Source organism: Diadema antillarum, unplaced genomic scaffold (genome assembly GCF_040938485.1).
Source record: "Diadema antillarum isolate AM-2024a unplaced genomic scaffold, OU_Dant_1.0 scf00000230, whole genome shotgun sequence".
NCBI classification, from domain to species: Eukaryota; Metazoa; Echinodermata; class Echinoidea; order Diadematoida; family Diadematidae; genus Diadema; species Diadema antillarum.
Genome location: NW_027271119.1, coordinates 73,304 through 94,896, shown reverse-complemented (window position 1 = coordinate 94,896; position 21,593 = coordinate 73,304). Strand labels below are relative to the sequence as shown.

Sequence of the window (21,593 nt, the reverse complement as noted above, 5' to 3'; positions counted from 1 at the left end):
AATAACATTTAGAAATACATTGTATTCCTTAAGAGACAGCCGTGCTGCCATCTCATAGTGACATATAAGTATATTCCATTAGAGACAGCCACCTTAATAACAAATCTATAGTAATATTGTATTTCACAAGAGAAAGACGTGTTGCCTTTTCAATGGCAGATAGAAATGCACTACATTCCATACGACTAAGAGACAGGCGTGTTTCCGTTTCAGTGATAGACCGAAATAAATTATATTCCATAACAATATACAGCCGTGTTGTCATCTCTATGGCCGATCTCAATTAAAAAAAAGAAGTAACATAAACGAAATGGAAATAAAAACTGCACCGTCGAGTGTTACTGAAAACGACTGGAGAATAGATCTAAGTGTGTGTGTGTGTGTGTATGTGCGTGTGTGTCACTGGTGTGAGTCCATGAGTGCGTGATGCGTGATCGATGGCGATATCTGCGAATGTGAACCGCAGTCAGTCAAAGTGGATATTTAGTTCAGTTGAGTTTATTTCATGTGAATGGGGATCAACAAAAAGAACGTCAAAGTCTTATGACACGTTAACCCCAGAAGTACAAAAATAATAAGACATTAAGAACGACACAAAACACAGACACATCCGTACGAACATTGGAAGTAGATACCATTACAAAAGTAACATTCAAACAAAATCAATAATCAGTAACGGGAAGAATACAAACTCATAACATGATCTATATTATGCAGGCTTGAAACCATTAAGGAATGGGATATTTTGAAGAACGAGCGGTAAACCATTCCAAAGGATTGGACCTTTAAAAAAAGATAGTGATTCTATAAGCGTTTGTTCCACGACGAAAGGAAGGTGATATGACCGCAGTTTCGGGTATATTGATAATCATGAAAATTATTAATCATCTTAAACTTTCCTATAACATAATTACAGGTAGTAAACCTGTGGAACACAAGTACACATATAAACATGGCCGTGTTTTTCATTTACATTTAATAATGGTTATTCACGGATAATTGGCAATGTATGGGCATTAAACGGGGCATTCGAAATTAATCGAACTCCTTTTTTTTGGAATACAGATAACCTTTTCATATGACAGAATCAGAACAATTAGACCACGCTACATTACAGCAATTGATGTGAGAAAATATCAAAGCATAATATATTATAATCAAAATGCTTTATTGAAAATGTCTAAGATGATACAGCACATTAATACATTTTGCTACGCGGTTGCAGACGGCACCAACGTGTTTTCGCCATGTTAATTTATTATCAATATATACACCTAAAAACTTTATAGAAACATTAAAATTAATTAAAATTAATTAAAATTAATGGTTATACTATCGATATTTACCTTTTTGTTCGTGAATAACATATATTTCGGTGGGTTTTTTTTTTTTTTTTTGCTATTCAAAACTAATCTATTATTAACCACCCGTTTATTCAATTTTCTCAATTCCTCATTAAAGGAATTGTTATATCGCTGTTTGACAATAGTCATGAACACGCTGTGTCGTCGGCAAAAAGTATTCAAGGCATTATTTGCTATTTGCAGGTGAAACAAAAACTCAGATTTAGTACTTCAAAATAATTCTGAAAGTGTGAGTTTGTTTGATCTTATTATTAACCATATTTCTGTATTTCTTATAAACATGGTGATTTTCCTATAATCAGTGGGGTTTTTTCACATATTTCTTATACAGTTGCCATTTCTTTCTGATTATTTTCGACAACGCTTTAGTAATTGATGGTTTATTAATTATTGCTTTTTGCTTCCGGGACACTTCTTGCAGTGCAATCATTGTATATATCATAAAAACTTGATCAATAAAACAGTTGTAACACTCATTGGGATCACTATAATCTAAAATCCGGGAGGTATCATTTAAACAGTTATAAAATTTGGCAATATAGATGTATTAGATTCATTTTATTTGTCTTTTATTCATCAAAGGACTTGAAATCATCTTCTAATACTTCCTATAATATTGAGTATTTTGTAGAAAAGAAGATTCCGTTAAAAGTATTCTCTCGATATGATACTTGGAGTCTCCCTTTTTTTCATACAGTCGCCCTGGTATTCAGCCGCCCACAATGACGATAACTTATAACGCCACGCAGCGTCGGCGCTGCGTTTTTAAAAGTGAGGAGTTCCAGTTTGAACAGGGACGTCGATTCATTGTGAGGATGAAGTGGGAGACATTTTGGATGACGGATAAATGTGTCCCAAAATCGGCTGACGAGCAAAAAAACAAAAAAACAAAAAAAACCACACAAACAAACACACACACACACACACACACAAAACAATAACAACAACAACAACAAACAAACAAAACCAAACAAAACTAAAACAAGAACGAAGAAGAAAAGGGACTTAACCTTTTTTGGTGCCACTTCCGGGTTATTCGACTGACAAAAAAACAAAAACAAAACAAAAACAAAACAAAACAAAACAAAAAACAAACAAAGAGAAACATTCCCAAGATGCGAAAGGTCTTCTTGATGGGCATTAAAGGAACAATTTGTATTGCACTGTCCATATGCACGTTGACTTACCTAGGATCTCATTCAATCCGGACGTCGCTGTTGCCACATCACATCACGAAAGGGCAATATTTGCTCTTTCGAAATTATGTCAAAATGTCGACAAAAAGTTTTATTTGACTTAAGCTGTATTCAAAAAGACACTTTCACATTTTTGTTAGACATGACTCGATTATCATACTGGATAACGCCTAAGAATAAGCTAGGTGTACGGGGATGAAGAATCTTATGCTAAGAAAAAAAAAAGATGTAGTTCATGGAAGATACAAGTAAGGAAGTTTGTTCCTCAGTACATTTCATGAAAGCGTACATAGTTTCGCCAAGCGCTTCTTCTTCTCCTCCTCCTCCTCCTCCTTCTTCTATTTCTTCTTCTTCTTCTTCTTCTTCTTCGTTAGGACATTTTCAAGATACATTGTACCATATCCCTATCGAGGCTATCGCCACGCCATTTACGAGGCCCAGCGCCTGAGGACCACGGGTAGTATGCTGAGTTCTGTGGTAGCGGCTGCTACTTGCTCGGTGGTAGGTCGGCTCAGAGTTAATTCTGCGACGTACGTACGTACCATCGCACAGTGGGCCAGAGAGATACCAAAGTGCGCCAAAAGTCACTTTGGGCACTTGGGATTTTTTAATTTTTGACATGCGCTCTTGAGAGGTAATGCTTTGAAGAATATATCATTAAAATATTTGAATCAGGTATGTACTTTAAAGGGGTATATTTCCTACCTGAAGTAGCAAAATACAATATTTTAAGAGTTTCAAAGCAAATTGTAACCTCTTTAATAAATAAATAATTTCAACATGTAGTTTTTGAGATATCAACCTGTAATTTCTCCCACATATTTCTTAGAGTTCATTTTACGTTATGAATGCCATAAAAATGCAAAGAAACTTAATGTTCATGAACATTTTACGCTAAATATCCTGGAAAAGAGGCTAATTATTTGTCTTTTTAATATATCCTAATGAAAAGTTTAGATTGCCACGGATTTCCAACTAAATTTTATTACCACCACATTCCCTGATGTCTCAGCTTTAAGCTGATACCAGATTTGGCTGCCACCTTTTGCCACTTTTTGTGTTAGAGCCGATTTTCCGCGACACATTACGCCTATTTTGGACCTTGCAGCCGCTTAGGAATGCTGTTATATCATACGGGGCCGCATGAGGGCGGCATTTTTTTTTATTCATTTATTTTTTTCTCGCACGTTAAAGACACAGAAACATGAATAACACTGAATAAGAGGCAAACAGAGTTATAAAATACATGTATAGGGCTAGTCCGGCACCTAAAAGACCCCTCCTCCGAAGATAAAAGAGTACATAATTGCACATAGCCAAGGCCATGTAGCCATATTGTCCATAATTGTCATAGCCACTACTGTAAACATAGCTATTCCCACTGCGATACATATTTTATGGACACCTAAATACATGTACTTCGATGCTACTCTTGACATATGCAGATAAACCGTTAAACACCAAAACACAGAGATTTTATTCTCATCGGCTGCTCGTTGGAAGCAAAGACTGTTGCTTTCCGGCCGCTCAGCAAAGTGTATAGTATCGCAGTTTGTGAATCCGATTGCAGGTCAATGTCAGACATTGCTCGCGTGATCCTCATCGGACGATCTTGCCTCATCGGATCATGCCTGACATGTCTGACATTGACCTGATAGGCGACCAATACAAGTCGGATTCATCAGACTGTGATCCCATACACTTTGTGGGTTGTCGGAAGCAAAAAAACTTTGCTTCCGACGTCTGATGAGAAAAAAAAATCACTGTGGAACGTGGATGAATTTATAATTTCATATGATTGTGATTTCGATAAATTTTTCATTAAAAAAAAATCTTATTATTCTAGCTTTTCCAAGTAAACTTTCATACACGGCAGACTCATTCTTAGCTGCTAAGTCATAACCTTTCATTTTCCTGATTACTGACTTCACAATTTGTTATCCTTCCATTTAAATTAGACAAAATGGTTTTTGCGCTTGTATGAATTGATATGGCATAGGCCTAAGGTTATATATGAAGTAGAGAGATAAGAACTATATCGGAGATTGATTTTATATCGCGCATTTATGTCCTGCTATAGAATAAAGTGAATAAATTCACCCAAACGTACAGCGTACGTCATAAACTTATATTCTAATTAGTTTACACGGACAACAGTATCATTTTGCAGTACGTGTGTAATATGGAACTTTCAGCATAAATTCGATTCTTTTAACGAAACCCGAATGTTTATACACTTTCTTTGACATGTAAGCGTCGTGTATTCAATGGTAGTAGATAAGCAGTGTCAGTGAAGGTGAAAAGATAAATTAATGTTTAAAGAAAAAAATAACAGCCTAAGATTTGCATTGCTTTATTCGTCATTTACAGACAGATTTTTGGTAGCCAATGAAAAAACAGCATCACAGTGACGTCATATGAGTTTGAAATTATGTTCAATCAATTCTACGCCCCTAATTACCCTAAGACACCAAATTTGGGTAAAAAGAAACCACTGAATATAATTTTGGCGCACTTTGAGCTCATTCTGGCCACTGTGCACCGGTACGTACGCACACGGTACGTGAGCGTCGCGCGTGCATCGCATGATGCACTGCTGCTGCACCACGTGTTGAAGGGACTAAATACACTACATCATGCTGTACTTCTTGTAAGAGTCGAAAAGCCCACCGAACAGAAAAGAAAATGGGGAAAAGAAAATACTTGCAACAAATTTTGGAGAACAAGAGGAAAAAGAAAGCGGATTCTGAAGGAAGTGAACCCTGTGAGAGTGACATCTCGAATAAGAAAGTTCCGGTAAAAGACTTTGCTGATATTTTTCCTTTGTAGTGTAGGCAGATAGACGGACGTTATTTGATTTTTAGATAGTCCCATATGCTTATAATGATGTTGGTGAGACTGTAACAACAGTAGTTAGATATGATTCTGTGTGATTTGAAAGATTTAAATAAAATTACATCCCATTTTACTATTGAGATAAGACAGAAATTGTGGTAACCATGTAGAAATGCACACCTACCGTTCACATCGCCGTTTGTAAATCAAATTTTGAGCAGCTATTGGAGATGCTAAATTGAACCATATCGGAGAGTTTTCATGGAATTAGAAAGCCGAAAAGGGAAGAAAAATGAGAAATCGGAGTTGAAAAGTACGTCGGTCGCGAACATAGTCTCCGACGTAAAGTGGTGCACTGATTTCGCAGAGAACGATGTCAACGATTATAATCGATTCTGGTAGTCTCTAGTTAGCAGCTTGCTAACATTATGTCGAACTTGACTCGTGCAATATGTGTAGCCCCTACTTTCTTTTTCGTATTTTTTTTTCTTATTGTTAACTCACCGGAGCTGGAGTCGAAGGCTCAAGTGAGCTATTGTGATAGTTCTTTGTTTTCATTGCCACCATCATGATTATCACTATTCAAATTATTGATACAGATTATTCATACCAGGATTTATGCACTTGTCAATGTAATGACGCACCCCACTACCCCCGGACATGGGTGCGTCATGGTCATTTTTTGACTGACCACACGGGGTTTTTGACGCACCCCCACAGTCACTTTTTGACGGACCACAGGGGGTTTTTGACGAACACCACAGTCACTTTTTTGACGGACAACACGGGGTTTTTGACGAACACCTAGGTCACTTTCTTGACGGACATCCTCGGTACATTTGACGCACCCCGTAAATACTGAAAGGATTTTTGCATACGCTTTATTCACGCAATTTCATTTTCTTTCGGTTCGTAAACACAATTTGTCAAAGTTTCGGCAAGTTTCCCTTACCCGCGCCCTGTAAGCACCGTACCGTCATTCACCGTACATCACTCTGCTGCTACGATATTCCGAATGTATGTGCATGCAATCCATAGTCACCTGGCCATGACTTGTCTGCAGGTGCGCTGTATGTGCGCGGCCATTTCTAGTCCGGTTGAATGCAACACATGGACGATGTACGTTCGATGAGGAATAACGAGCACGCTGCTCACTTGCGAATTGCACAGCATTAGCGAGCGAGTCGCGCACCACTAACACTCGACTTGCCTGCTACTATACTGCAGGTACGCGCAGTACGCACCACGCAACGGTATACCAAAGATCGTATACGGAATTCCGTATACGATCTTTGATTTTACTATTTAGTACTGTGAGGTTGAAATCGTTATATCGCTAAACAGTCCGTCTGGCTTGAGATTGAGTATGCGTGATTTCATGAGTTTGTTGGAAAGAAAATGTGAGGAGAAAGGGTGGCTTTAAAATCATTTGCTTGCGAGATTTGGGCAAGCATTTTTCCCTCTTAGGCCTACTCCAAAACGCTTCCTGACTTTGATTTTCACTTGCCGCGGGAAAGCGCTCACTGTAAATTCACTCGCGGTACGTACGTGTATCCGGTACTGGTAGCGTGCAAAAATGCGTGCAGTTTTCCATAGCCAAGTGCATACCATGACGCACCCCTCGGTTCAGAATAATGCGTGTTATTTTCCATAGCCAAGTGACGTACCATGACGCACCCCTCGGTCAAAAATTTGACGACAATGATGGGATTTTGACGCACCTCTCGGTCAAAAATTTGACGGACATAGCTGGTAAAATGACGCACACCTGGGTCACAAATTTGACGGACCAAACGAGGAAATGACGCACCCATGTCCAGGGGTAGTGGGGTGAGTCATTACATTGACAAGTGCATTAGGCATTGATCCTTTCTTTAAAAATTGTGGCAAGTATTGATTTTATCATGACAAATACACATATTGGAATACACATATTGACAACATCACCAACAAAGCAAGCAGTATGCTCGGATTTCTACGGCGTAACCTCCATAGAGCCCCTCTTAATGTCAAAGTACAAGCATATAAGAGTTTAGTCCGCCCTCACCTGGAGTAGGGCAAGTCCAAGATAAGGTCCCCTCAGAAGGCAAAATTTCATCTTTGCTCAATATTGACATGTTTGGTATCATTTTGAAGCTTATGAGTTGAAGTTTTGATTTCCGTGAAGGAAAAAATGATATTATGTAAATTTATGCAAATTTCAAGGGCTTCATTTGCATATGTGAAACACAGCGTTACGTATGGGACATTTATAAAAATTCATATTAATTCAAAGGAAAGCAAATAATATTTGATTAATATGTGGACATGAGAAGTTCATCACATAGTTTAACTTGGTATAAAAATTTAGGGATTATGCAAATGATTATGCAAATTAGCTCGTGTCCTATCATGAGATGTCCCATACGTAACAAAATGAGGTCGTTTTTTTAGGTTTTTTCTGAAATTGCTAAGGTTATTTTAATGCCCTTTTGGAAAGTTCTAATTTATTGTTTAGAGAAATTAAATACCTGAGGAAAAAAGAAAAAAAAGTAAAAGAAATATCTTTCATTAGGCATTAAAATAATGTTATGTATGGGACAAATGCGTTACGTATGGGACATCCTCATACATATTGCATGTGAATGCATGTAGCTAGCTGGGAAGGTCTCTCAGTACACAAATGGTCAATCATCATGAAGAAAGCATCCCAACATTGTAGCTACTTTTTGAGTTATAGACACTTGAAACAATACATGAACTTGACTGAACAATTTTCAGAAAGGGGGAGGGGAAAATGGCAAAATACACAATGAAAAATCAGCATTAAAGGGATGGTATATTTTTTTGTAGAAATGGGGATTCAGTTTTCAACATTTAAAGAAATGATTGGAAACCAATTATACGAATTACTTAAGAGCATAAAATCCTAAGACTAGAGGAATTCAAAGTTTATGTGATGGAGATCCAATTTGAAATGGTTGTGATATATATGGAAGAAAAAAAAAGTAAAATGATTTTTTTTTTATTGCAAGTGATACACAAATTGTCCTTATTCAGTTTTCAGTAGTAGCCACAACAAAATTCATGGGTATATATACTGAGTTGTGACTCGAATCAACGACCTGACTGCTAGACAGACATCATATATCTACTTCCACGCAGCAGGTATTGCTTATTTATTAAACTTAATATTTCTTGTGTCAAGTTGTTTTTTATTGAAACTAAATGGCAAACTGCCCTTCTTTAATGCAAGTAAACACTTTAAACTATTCAATTTTTCAGTAGTAACTATCCTGATAAAAATAGGGCATACATACTCAGGTTGGTCATAAAAAATATAGAATATGATTGAATGTGATTATGATGGTAAATATCTGGGGAATATCGTTCCCTTGTCAAGTATTTGAGTAATTTCAACTGATTCCACCTCAATAATTATGCAAAAATTTGTTTAAATAGGTATTTTGCAAAATTATTTTGCAAAATACCCATAAACATGGTTCTCCACACACTAAACGAATGGGGGACAAAGGGCATGCATACCCAGGTTGGTCATAAAAATATAAAAATAAGATTGAATATGATTATGATGGTGAATATTTAGGGAATATTGTTTCCTTGACAATCTGGACCAGTATTTGAGTAGTTTCAACTGATTTTACTTCAATAAAATGCAAAATACCCATAAACATGGTTCTTCACACACTAAATGAATGGGGGACAAACTGTCCCATACGTAACTGTCCCATACGTAACACGTCATGTCTGTCTTTAATTAGAACCTGTAATTAGAGCTTTTTACCTAATGACATGAAACTTACTTGTGATAATCTTGAGTGTTGTGACTTTCATCACAGTGAATTACAAGTTGTAGAATGATATACTTTTAGAGAGTTTTGAGGTTGAAAAAAATGTTCAAAAAAACAAAATTTTTCTGGTCCCATACGTAACGGCACATATTTTCTCTTCTAGAATATAATTGTCAAGGTCATTTTTCTCAATTTTTTACATGATTATACTTCTCCTAGATATCAATCACCATGATGAAGTTCAATATGATCAAAGGCCATTAACACTACTTTTCAGGTCATAAAAGTCTCTGAATGTCCCATACGTAACGTGCGCGTTATCTTGGACTTGCCCAGTACTGTAGCCCTGTTTGGGACCCGCACACTTTGAGGCTTATCCAAAAAGTAGAGGCTATACAAAGGAAAGCTGCCCGTTTCATAACCAACGATTACAATTATGGAAGCTCTGTAACAACCATGCTCCAGAATATCAAACTACCTACCCTGGAACATAGGCGTCACATGAACAGTATCATATCCATGCATAAAATAATCTATGGCCTGGTTGATTTGCCCCTCGAAAGACATGGTGAATTCAACCCTGAACCACTTAGAAGGACCAGGAGTTGGAAGCCTCTTCAAATCAAGCTCCCTACTTCCAGAACTGATCTCCATCTACACTCATTCTTCCCAAGAACCACCAGATACTGGAATTCCTTACCACAAGCAATAACCAATATAGCTGATCCACGTTCATTTAAAGATACATTATTCAAACATTTTGAGTAATGTCCCTTCTACCATGACCTATGAACCAAAGTTGAGTGTTGCTCTACCAGGGCTGATCAACGTACACCATCAAGATCAAGATCAAGAAAAGCTGATAATAATATTATAATCTAATTTGAATAGTGTTGAAGGGAATAGAATGAGGTTGAAGGAAAAGTGGAAGAAAAAGGTTAGGCTATTAGGAGGGAGAGAGAAAGAGAGAGAAAAGAAGATGAGCTGGAAGTTGAATTCAAAGGGGATTTGTTTCTAGTAATCTACATAATTCATAGGCCTAATTCAATAAATTAATGAGAATAGTATTACAAAAATTGTGTTATACATTCATGTACTAATATCGTGGACTTCTCATAAAGTGCTCATTTTGCCTAAAAAGAAACAGAATATTGAAATTGAAATGGTAATATGTTTTTAATTGATAAGTTCAACTTATAGTAGAAAGTAATTGTTTTTATGATAGTATTTATTTTTTCATTTCATTTTTAAAGTCATGTATACAAAAACTGCAACCCCAGTATTTGCTTTTGTTTTGTAGTAAAAATCCATTTTATTGTGCAATATTCATGATGGATGATTTCCATTTTTCATATATCTTTTACTGTTTTGTACACATGTTATCCGTCCATCACTTAGTCAGCAAAAAATGTTGATAGATATACAGTCACACGCATGGAGAAAATTAACTAAAACGATAAACAGACGCATCAAGATCACATTCTTTCTTCCACATTTTACTGTCGAGCCGACATAATTATTGTGGCTAAACACCAAACAAGCGGCTTATCACAGACTAAAACAATCGATTATCATCGTTATATCGCTCTTCCACATAATCGATCATCCATTCTGTACGCTGACACAGCCGTCGATCAGCGTACTTTTGAGTCAAAATTAGCTACTTTTCTTCTGTAATTGACTATGAAATTTCATGAAACCGTCAGATATGGTCCATCTTGACATTTCTGATAGCCACAAAAAGTTTTCATTGACAAATTCAGGAAGGACATCGTAAGTGTGCATGGTGTGCATTTCTACATCAGATTACCGAAACTGTATGCATTAACAAAACAACAAATACCAGTCAATTTTGAATGGATCCCCTCCCACTGTGATATCAGAGGGAATGACAAAGTCGACACGTTAGCAAAAAACTTGCTGAAAAACACTTGGGGAAACAAGTCCGTAGCAGCTTAAGTGAGATGAATGCCATTATACTGTATTTAACCATTAAGTTATATGAAACAGTGGCAACTACAATGGGAAAACTCTGAAAGAGGTCGATTTTTTTTTTCACATACAGCCAAACATAAAGCAGACATGTAAAACTAAAAAGCAATCTATATTGCAGACGTGATGAGAATATACTTCACAGATCATAAGAGTAGGAAGTTGTTTACTGAATGAAACTTTTGAATTAGGAAAACATATTGATGGTAAATGTTCTCAGTGCAGTATATCAAAAACGGTGCAACATTTCCTCTTAGAATGTCCGGGTTACAAAGAATACAGAAACCAGTTACAATATTATCTTGGAGTAACTAATCTTAGTATAAGTAGTATATTGCATCATCCTCAACAAAAGTGTATTATTTGTTTTGTTAAATGCACTGGTAAATATTTGATATAGATCTACACTGTAATTTGTATTGATATTATAGCATGATGATACAAGTTTATTGAATAGTATGTATAATGATAAAAGGTAAAATTGTTATGTTTTATTATTGTTTATCGTATACATAATGCGTATGATATTTATATATCTTTTGTTGTTTGTAGGTTTTCTTATTTGATTTTTATGTAAATTAAATGAATGTTATAAGTAAGATAACAGTTTAATGTAGATTAGAGTAGTGCCCAGTGTGTATGGTTCAAAACCAAAATTTGTTAGAGGTTGATAAATTGTTTTAATCAACCACAAAAACTCAAGTTATTTATGCAGAAAAAAAAAAAACAAAAAACCATTTTATATATTCGCCGGGAGCTGCTGCGCGAGGACCCCGACTAAAGAGCGCCATCAAACGACATCAACCAGCACAGTGAGGACGTGACACACATGAACCATGGTGCCAGACTCGACAAGCCAATCCATACAACCCGCCTCAGCCCAGTCAGTGTGCAATAAGCTAATTAAACAAAAGAAAAGGAATAATAAACCAACAATTAACGAGAGACCAAGCCAGGCGGTAACGACCAGGCCACTGTACAAGCACAACAAATGCACCGTACAGAGTGGCGTAAATAGTCAAGTTTGACTGAAAAGTGCCTAAAAAACTCAACAACAACAACAACTGTAGATATGATTGGCCAAAGCGTGTCATAGCCTGCTAGAATACTAGCCTGACCAGACACCATGCGAAGCCCAATACAGCGACTGGGCTGTGTATAGGTACTAGAATACTAGTAACTTTAGGGTAATGTAGTATAGTAAACAGTAGATCTAAAGCATTGCCATTTGAGACATATCTGAGGATCCTATCAGCAGAAACCATTCAAACATTTAAAAAGCATCTAAAGTCACATAGAGGTCTAGACTATGATGTTTATACTAATAGAACTATGCAGAGCAGAGAGAGTAGGCAATGAGGTGTTTTTGATTTGATGCTCACTAACATTTAGGATTGCATGTTCTATACAGGCCAGGTCAAAAAGAAAGAACCAGCTTTGATTTAACCTGCCACCCCTCAGGACATACAGTATTGCAGTAATGCCTTGGTAGCTAGCTTGGGCAGCATGCAGAAGAGGCACAGTAGAACAGAATAAGTTGCAGTCATTGCTTAATAGTGACATGATGAACTTGGAACAAATACCCCATTATGCCTCACATTTGTTTTTGTTTTTTCTCTGGCCTTGGCAATAAACTCGTGAATGATGTTGCTTCTTTCAGGCAAAATGGACCAACAAGGAGAGGGTATTGGTATTTGCTTCGAGGGGGGTGTCATACAGGGGGCGACATCTGATGAATGACCTGCGAACACTAATGCCACATTCAAGAGCAGGTAAGTGGACTACATTTGTATGTTACTTGTAAGTAACCTTTATTTCCACACCTACCTCCACCAAACTCTAATTTCCACCTCTACCACCAAACCTTCACAACTGAACAGTTGCATGTGCTAGCACCATGCTGATGCAAAACTTTGGGTCTGGTGTAATTTGCATACTGTGTCATGATTGCAATGTACAAAATATGTAGGCTACATTAGTACAAATAGCATTTCCTTAGAACTTTTGTTTTGTCAGCCATCGCTTAATTGTCCCCGCCGAACGAGTTCGAGCAGGGGACTATGAAACGGGCTCCGTACGTGTGTGTGTCCGTCCGTCTGTGCGTCCGTGTGTGATCAAAATGTTCAATTTGCTACTTCTCTGTCATTTATGAGCCAATTTTGATTCTGTTTGCTTTATATGATAGCACTACATGGGAGCTTTGAAACTTCTACAAGTGTACACAGAATTTCAGTTGTGACCTTTGACCTTGACCTTTGACCTATATTGTACATTTTGCTTCAAAATGCTACTCCTTCGCCATTTCTAACCTGATTTCGGTTCTGTTTGCTTTATGTGATGGCACTAGGTGAGGGCTTCAAAACTGGTACACGGAATTTTGACCTTTGACTTCTTTGACCTTTGACCTTGATTTTTTACCTATATTGTACATTTTGCTACAAAATGCTACTCCTTCGCCATTTCTTACCCGATTTCGATTCCGTTTGCTTTATGTGATGGCACTAGGTGAGGGCTTCAAAACTTCTACACAGAATTTTGACCTTTGACTTCTTTGATCTTTGACCTTGATTTTTTTACCTATATTATACATTTTGCTTCAAAATGCTGTACTCCTTCGCCATTTCTAACCCGATTTCGATTCTGTTTGCTTTATGTGATGGCACAAGGTGAGGGCTTCAAAACTTCAACACAGAATTTTGACCTTTGACTTCTTTGACCTTTGACCTTGATTTTTGACCTATATTGTACATTTTGCTACAAAATGCTACTCCTTCGCCATTTCTAACCCGATTTTGATTCCGTTTGCTTTATGTGATGGCACTAGGTGAGGGCTTCAAAACTTCTACACAGAATTTTGACCTTTGACTTCTTTGACCTTTGACCTTGATTTTTTACCTGTATTGTACATTTTGTCACTAAATGCTACTTCCGGCGGGGACATATGTTACGCACCGCGTAATTTCTACTTTTCCTTGTTGTTTTAATTTCTATGATTCCATTTGTGACTTGTGTACACAAGTGTGATCTTATATCACTGGTTGTGAAAGCAGCAGAAACATGCTAGTACGGCTTTGATTAGTAAAGAGCCCTTTGACTGAGATGAGTTTGGAAAGAAACATGTAAAGCTTGCCAACCAACCAACCCAGATCACATCTGTCATCCAAGGGTATTTATAAAAATTTCTTGTTCATCATAGTGTTACCGGCACATTGCAGCAGTATTGCAGCTTGATGACCCAGTGACTCCTCTGACTTTTTTTTTTTTCGCCGAAATCAAACTGGGGTAAAGAGTAGTGATGAACAAAATGCATGCTTTGATAGCATTGCAGCGTATATGGATGAAGACATAGGCTAGACAACCACAAGTGACAGTGCTACTTGTGCTAACCCAGAGCACATTTTTGACAGGGCTGTATAATGATGCTTTGCATATTTGCAGTACCTCGAATTGGTCATGTTTACTAGATAGCCCAGTATCAATTTGCCCATATCATAAGATATGATTGACTTTATCTCAAGTTTTATGTGTAGAGAGTGCTCATATATCTTAGCATTCAGGAATCACTTTGCTACCCTTCTCATTTCATGTATTCAATGGTACACTTGATTCTTTTGTTTTTCACAGATTCCAAGATGGATAGGAAGGACAATTTCTTTTTGATAAATGAGGTGAGTGAAATTGCTAATAGCTTCTCTTTCTTTCTCTGTAATCATATGAGTAGACCTTCATAAAATGATATGAAAGTGAGTGAAGTAATGCTAACTGTCATCTGGACACTGGACATAGCTCTAATAACAACAAAAGACTGATCATGATATCGTTGGCACCAACTTCTGCAGCACAAGTACAATGTGTCATTGTCTATCAGAGTCTCAAAGATGTTTCCTGATATATAGGTTGAAACAAGGGTTGAGTTTTCCTCTGTATCCCTTTTGATTCAGATACAACTCGTGCAGAATTCAGTATTAGTTCTTAAGTCTTTTCCACAATGTTTGAGGTGTAGTTTTTTTTTCTGTATGTGTAAATGTTGCTATTGTGCAGTCATTATATATTTAAAATGTTTTCTTTGTCCTCTCTCTCTCTCTCTCTTTACTGTGAGGAGCATAGTTCTGCTCAACTTAATTAGGTTCAACGCTTCAGTTGCAAATAGTCCTCTAAACTCAGATACACAAACAGATTAAATGTCTTTGAGATGATGGCCATGAGACCCCGACCTGTAGTACGCTGTCATACTTACAAAAAGAAATATGTATTTTTGATGTGTCTACTCCTATAGATTTGTGAGATGAGAAACTGCAATAAGTGCATCTTCTTTGAAGCAAGGAAGAAGATGGACCTGTATCTTTGGTAAGTTATATTGTTTATCATGTTTGATAGTGAAATGGTGCCTACTGCAGGATACTTTCAAGCCTTACTATTAGTAGTTGTTAGTATTTCAGGCAAGCAAGAACTTCATCAGTGATATAATCAGAGAATCCTGCAGTTGCTGTACCCTGTGACTACAAGGGAGTTTTAGCCTTGCCTTTACAATTTGAATGAGCTTTGACGAGTATAAGGATGTACTGATGGTGCGTACCTTTTCAAAGCGCTGTGAGAGTTCATGTATCGTTAGTCCTATAAGCAATGTGGTATGTTTTGCCTAATGTTGACCAACAGCAATATGCTAATGTATATATACAGCTGTATTCTTCATTACTTTCTTTGGATAGGTTAAATACTGTAAGATTTTATGCTTAAGACGAGTTGATACATTATGATCAGGCATAGATTTAATTCTATGATAGCAAGAGAAAAGTAATTTCTGTAAGGTAACAAAGAAGAGAAAGGCTCAATTCATCCCACTAAATGGCATTTATTCCTTACAGCTGTAAAAGATGATACAAGATTATTGTTTGTTTGTTTTTTCGATTCAAGAAAGAAATGTCATACAGTATTTGCTGTAAACACTCATGAATTGGTGCTTGCCATCTCCCATCTTCTACAGTATGTATTAAGTTACAGTGAAGTGGTCCTTCATATTTCTTTCAAACAGGTTTGCAAATATACCACATGGACCATCAGCAAAGTTTCTGGTAGAAAACAGTAAGTTTCATCCATTTTTACCTGTACTTCCTTGATTCCTGCCAAGGAAACTCTGATCCTATTAATCACTTAGTGTGCCTTTTTCTTCTGTTAACCTTCCCCTTCAAAATTCATATTATCGATATGTGTAAAATTGTATAAATATTGTTGTCCTGTATGTGTAGATTTTCCTTTGCTCTTTGTTCACAGTCCATGTACGATTTTCAAAGGCATTTGTGAATTTCATTGGCAGTAGATTTCCTTCAGTGTTTTCCCCCTCTCTGAGAATTTATTCTGTTGAGGACGAGTCCCGAGTATACTCGGGGAAAATGCCTGTTATAGCAAATTTACTGTTTTTGACTGTTCTATGCCACCTCTGCATATGTGCTTGAGGCATTGGGATTCTCTGGTTGGGCATCTGTTCATTTGTCCAGCCATGAGGCCTTTCTAATTTTAAGAAGAAAGAAAAAGTCACTGATGCTTGCCATCAGCAGAACCGTGTGATATTGAATACCAGGCAGTTTCAGTGCTTTGGCCAGCATGGACTACAACTTCAGCCATTCAGCTCCCTGCACAGGGTATGAAAGATGAAGTGATGTGTGAAAGATGCTCTTTCCTCATCCAAAGAGCTTTCCAATGTCCTAATCTTTTCTCTCTTCTCGCCCCCCTTGCATATAGTTCACACCATGGCAGAACTGAAGCTGACAGGAAACTGTCTGAAGGGGTCACGACCCCTTCTCTCCTTCGATCCAAAGTTTGATGAGACAGCTCATCACAGACTCTTGAAGGAGCTCTTCACACAGGTTGGTGATGCTTTACTCACAATAATATAGAAGTGGCAAGTGTTTTACAGAACAACAAGAGATCGCATTTATGATGATTTCTTAGTCATCAACATACCATAGTCCGTGAATAGCCTTTTTCTTCAATGTTGTGAAATTTTCGGAAGAAATGTATACATGTGTTAAAAGTACAGCATATATTGAATTAGATCAATTTGCGTGCGCATTTATGTACACGTATGTATTAATTCTGTATCCAGAGGGATAAACCTACAATGTATCTTTACAGATGTGACTGCTGTAATTATTTGTTCTGTTCATCTAGATATTGCATTCCCACCATGCAAAAAAAAAAAAAAATGAAGGGGTATACAGTTGTATGTAAGAGTCAGTGTAGGGCTAGTTGGTTGCTCTATGTTTTGTTACAAAAATCTTGTAGAACAAACTGCTTTGGCAGCTTATTTTGAGTTACTTAGACTAAACTTGGTTTTACAAAATGACATTGAGGTATAGATTGGCAAAATTTATTTTCCATGAAAGTTAGACATGATGTTTGCCATGTCAACCATGATTTATTGCTTTAAATCGTATTAATCAATTTACTCAAACTTTTTTTCTCTTTGGTTTTCATTTTTAGCAGTTGAGATTAAACCTAATACACACGGAGTGGGTGGTGGAAGACATACTTTTCATGTGTGTAGTGCAAGGTATTATCATAGCAGCAATGCTATATAGCTATGATTGTTCTTCACATAGTGTACAAAGTGATATGATGATGCTGGTGGTTCATTAATCATCATCAGTGATATTTCTCGTTCAATCTGCAGTAGATATTTGTATACAAAGAGACAATCTTGATGGAGGTGACAGCTTCATGTAGATTAGAGGACAATAAATGGGGGCTTTTTGTTTCTCTTGTTGCAGATTTTCAGCACACCTCACCTACACCCAAAGAGCCAACCCTTCACTGACAATGTGTACACCTTCACCATTCTAGACAACAGAATATGGTTTAGAAATTACCAGGTAAATATGAAACAGTTCATGCTGAAGTATTCTGTCGTTCATCATGCTATTGTAAATTCTGGTTAGAACATAACAGATATGATAAAGCATTCATGTTGCACCACATCAAAAGCTTTGATATGTGGTGATAGAGACAGCCAGAAAACAAAAATTCAGTCACCATAAATTTGTTAAGGTTTTTCCCTCAGAAGTCTTGATTCCACAATGGATTCATCCATCATCTTTCATCAGAAGATTTTCTAAGATAATTAGTAATGGTACTTTTGTCATTGCTTTTGTCATGCATGAATGCATACCAACATTGATACACACATAGCTGAATGAATCGTAAGATTTGAGGATTGTAAGGCAATGCTTTTTAAAACTGGTGCAGGTCCAATGGTCCCTGACTAGTAAAAATAACTGTCCAGCCAGTAACTTTTTAGGAATTGCAAAATTTACTGGTTGACATGACCGGTTTAAAAAAAAAAAAATAAATGAAAATACATTGGTGGGGCCATTCGAAAAAGAACCAAGACCAATAAATTTTAGGTTTGGACCAGTAAAGAAAGGAAAAACTTGGTATCTAATGGTCCGACAGGGACATGTTGAACGTGTAGAAAAAAAAAAATGGGTTACCTGAGGTATTGTGCAGCCCTGTGAGATACGATGTATCTATTAAAGAATTGCACATACCAATAATCTCAATACTTTCTTCTAAAGGTAATCTGGCTTATTTTCTACTGTTGCTTGTGGTTTTACAGATAGTGGAAGAAGATGGCTCTCTGGCTGAGATTGGTCCTCGTCTTGTTCTCAATCTCATCAAGGTCTTTGGTGGCAGCTTTGTAGGTCCTACACTCTATGAAAATCCTCACTACGTCTCACCCAATCAGGTATGTTGATAAATTATACAGTGATGTACAAGTCCTTATTCAGTACGACTTGGGGAAAGAGGGTAAATCAGGGAAAGAGGGCAATTAGACTGTCATTGGATTATTAAACGCATTAGGTAAAGATGTTTGGAAAGTTTCACATTGCTACATAACAGCAATATATGTCCAACTCCTGTGTATATCATTTTCAAATTAGAGAAAGTGATGGTGCCATTGCATTAAAAGTCTCCTATTGTCCCTGAAACAAGTCTACACTACATTTGTATCAGTGTATGGCAGAATAGCATTTATACACAAGTAGATTGTCAAACAAGAATTTGATGTTGTCTTATCTTCAAAATAAATATTGGGTGCCGTTCAACTGCATTAAACCATTTGTATCCTAGATTCTCTCTCACAAAGTTTTGCAACAGACGATTTTCATAATTTTACATCATGTAGTACATAAATCAATAGTGCCATACATGTACAGTTGAACCTCTCGTATCCGGACAAGTCGGGAGCGGGGCTCATCCGGATAAGGGATTTGGCCGGATACGGGAGACTCGATGCTTTATACATGTACATACATACACATGTACTGATGTAGCCCGTTGTAGTACCACATGTAGTAATGTGCATCCTGCAACCTTTTCATTGTTACACTCAGTAACAGACCCCAAAATAGAGGTTTGTGTTTGCAAGAATGAAATCATTTTCTTTTATGAATTCTTGGGATGATTTACCTAAATGATTATTAAGAAATGTATCAAGTATATGTAATTCATGTGTGTTGTGTAGGAGTTCTCAAGGAGTTGGGAATCCCCCTTTCCTCCCGTAATTAAAAAAAAAAAAAAAAAATCACGGCGAGATTGCGTCCGTATAATAGAGAGATCCGGATAAAGGGAGGCCGGATAAGAGAGGTTCAACTGTATATAGATTTGTGGGATATATTGTGGTATTTGAACGGATAAATCAATAGTTTAAGAAACCAAAAACAAATTACTCTGAACATGGAGGACATAGAGGCTCATATATTCTAGTAATAAAGCATAGTAATTCCATCACAATACCCCATGCTTAACAAATTCACCTGTGTAGAATTTATGCATGCTTTCTCCTTTTGTTCTGCTTCAATGAGCACCCAATCATTGAAGCTCCTCTTTGTGATTTGTCCATAAATGACAGCATCGGAGTCTGTTGAAGAAGCAAGCATCACTGAAGTACCAGAACAGGGTGGAAGCCAGGATGGGTAGAGAGGAGAGGCGTGAGACAGAGACCTACAAGATGGACACCCTGGAGGAGGTCTTCCACACCATCAGACCAGAAGATGCACAAGGAGCTGAGAAGATGACCTTCTTCCGAAAATGAATCCGAAGATGGAGGTGTATTCGCCTGCTGCTTGTGGAAAAGGACCAAGTGCACTCTCAAATGGACAGTGTCAACAACAATCATAGGACTGCGTGAAGGGGAATGTGAAGTCGGCATTCAGCGTTGTGTGGTCTTAGCCCGTCCTCTGATGAGAATGAAGGCACAGTCGCATACCCACCAAAGTGAGACAACTCTAGCGTCTTGACATCAGAAAGTCTCTCCTGGACAAAGTACTTTAGACATGTTACTACCCTGATAGGGCATGTCACATAGGACTATGACATTCTTTTTTCCTCATACAGGAATCACTTGCTCCTAGACTTATGTTTGAGTGAGACAAATCACATATTTTGTTTTGAAGTCTGTGATGGACGATGTGTGCACAAGAAATCCAATGGGTGTCAATGAGAACTTGATATGGACCAAAGCTCAGCATATTTTCTAAATTACTGTAAAACATGAAAATATTCGCGGCATGAAATTTTCGCGAATTGGAGCTGACAGCCTTTTTCGCGGCATGAAATTTTCGCGAATTGCCACTGGCGTTCAATGCATGTAGTGTAGACAAAAACTTTCGCGTGCATTTTAATTTCGCGAATTTTGGCGCTCGCGAAATTCGCGAAATTAAAATGCACGCGAAAATTTCTCGTTTTACAGTATCTTCCCTCGTGCTCAACAAGCCAGAGTCACTCAGCTCTTCAAAATCCCTTATTTGTCAAACTAATATATTTTACCACCTGTAGACTGCCTGGGATGTTAGCTAACTGACATCACATGTAGGTATATGACGAGTTCTTCACTTCTGCAAGATCATCACTGTTTATGCATCAGTGTGTGTTCATACATGTATGCATACATAGAGTGAATTTTAACCATGATTCTCACCGAAGAGAAAATCATATTCGTGCGTGGTGTCTGTGATGTAATGATTCTCAAGTATAGAGCCAGCTTAGAATGTGTTACTCTATGCCCCCCCCCCCCCCCCCCCCCCCCCCTTTGGCCCATATTAATTGCAATGAGCTGTTTACTTCTCATGCAACTTACAATAAAATATCTATCCCAAATTTCCACCAATTACAGCATAAATGATTTGTGGAAACACATGTAATGGTTCCAAAGACAAGTCTAGGCTGTAGCCCAGATTACATAAAGTCTTGTATGGTTTGGAAGAGGTGTTATACAATGAATAGCCTGACTTCACATGTTTACAAACTTTCCAAAGTGAATACATTATTTGCTTTTATGCACAATGTCGTGGGCCCATGAAGATCATGACTCAGCTTCAAGTTATTAGTACGAGGCAGTGTTGGGGTGTGCCATTCAT

General features: G+C 37.4%; 1 protein-coding gene across 1 annotated transcript; it reads left to right on the top strand.

Moving 5' to 3' along the window:
* The first annotated feature begins 5,210 nt into the window (after positions 1 to 5,210).
* LOC139724790 (ribosome biogenesis protein BRX1 homolog) lies at positions 5,211 to 20,537 on the top strand. Its single transcript, XM_071635907.1, has 9 exons — positions 5,211 to 5,356; positions 12,839 to 12,950; positions 14,803 to 14,846; positions 15,455 to 15,525; positions 16,211 to 16,260; positions 16,918 to 17,042; positions 17,946 to 18,047; positions 18,791 to 18,919; positions 20,087 to 20,537. The coding sequence occupies exons 1-9, from the start codon at positions 5,246 to 5,248 to the stop codon at positions 20,267 to 20,269; spliced, it is 927 nt and encodes a 308-aa protein (XP_071492008.1). The 5' UTR covers positions 5,211 to 5,245; the 3' UTR covers positions 20,270 to 20,537.
* The last annotated feature ends 1,056 nt before the right edge of the window (positions 20,538 to 21,593 follow it).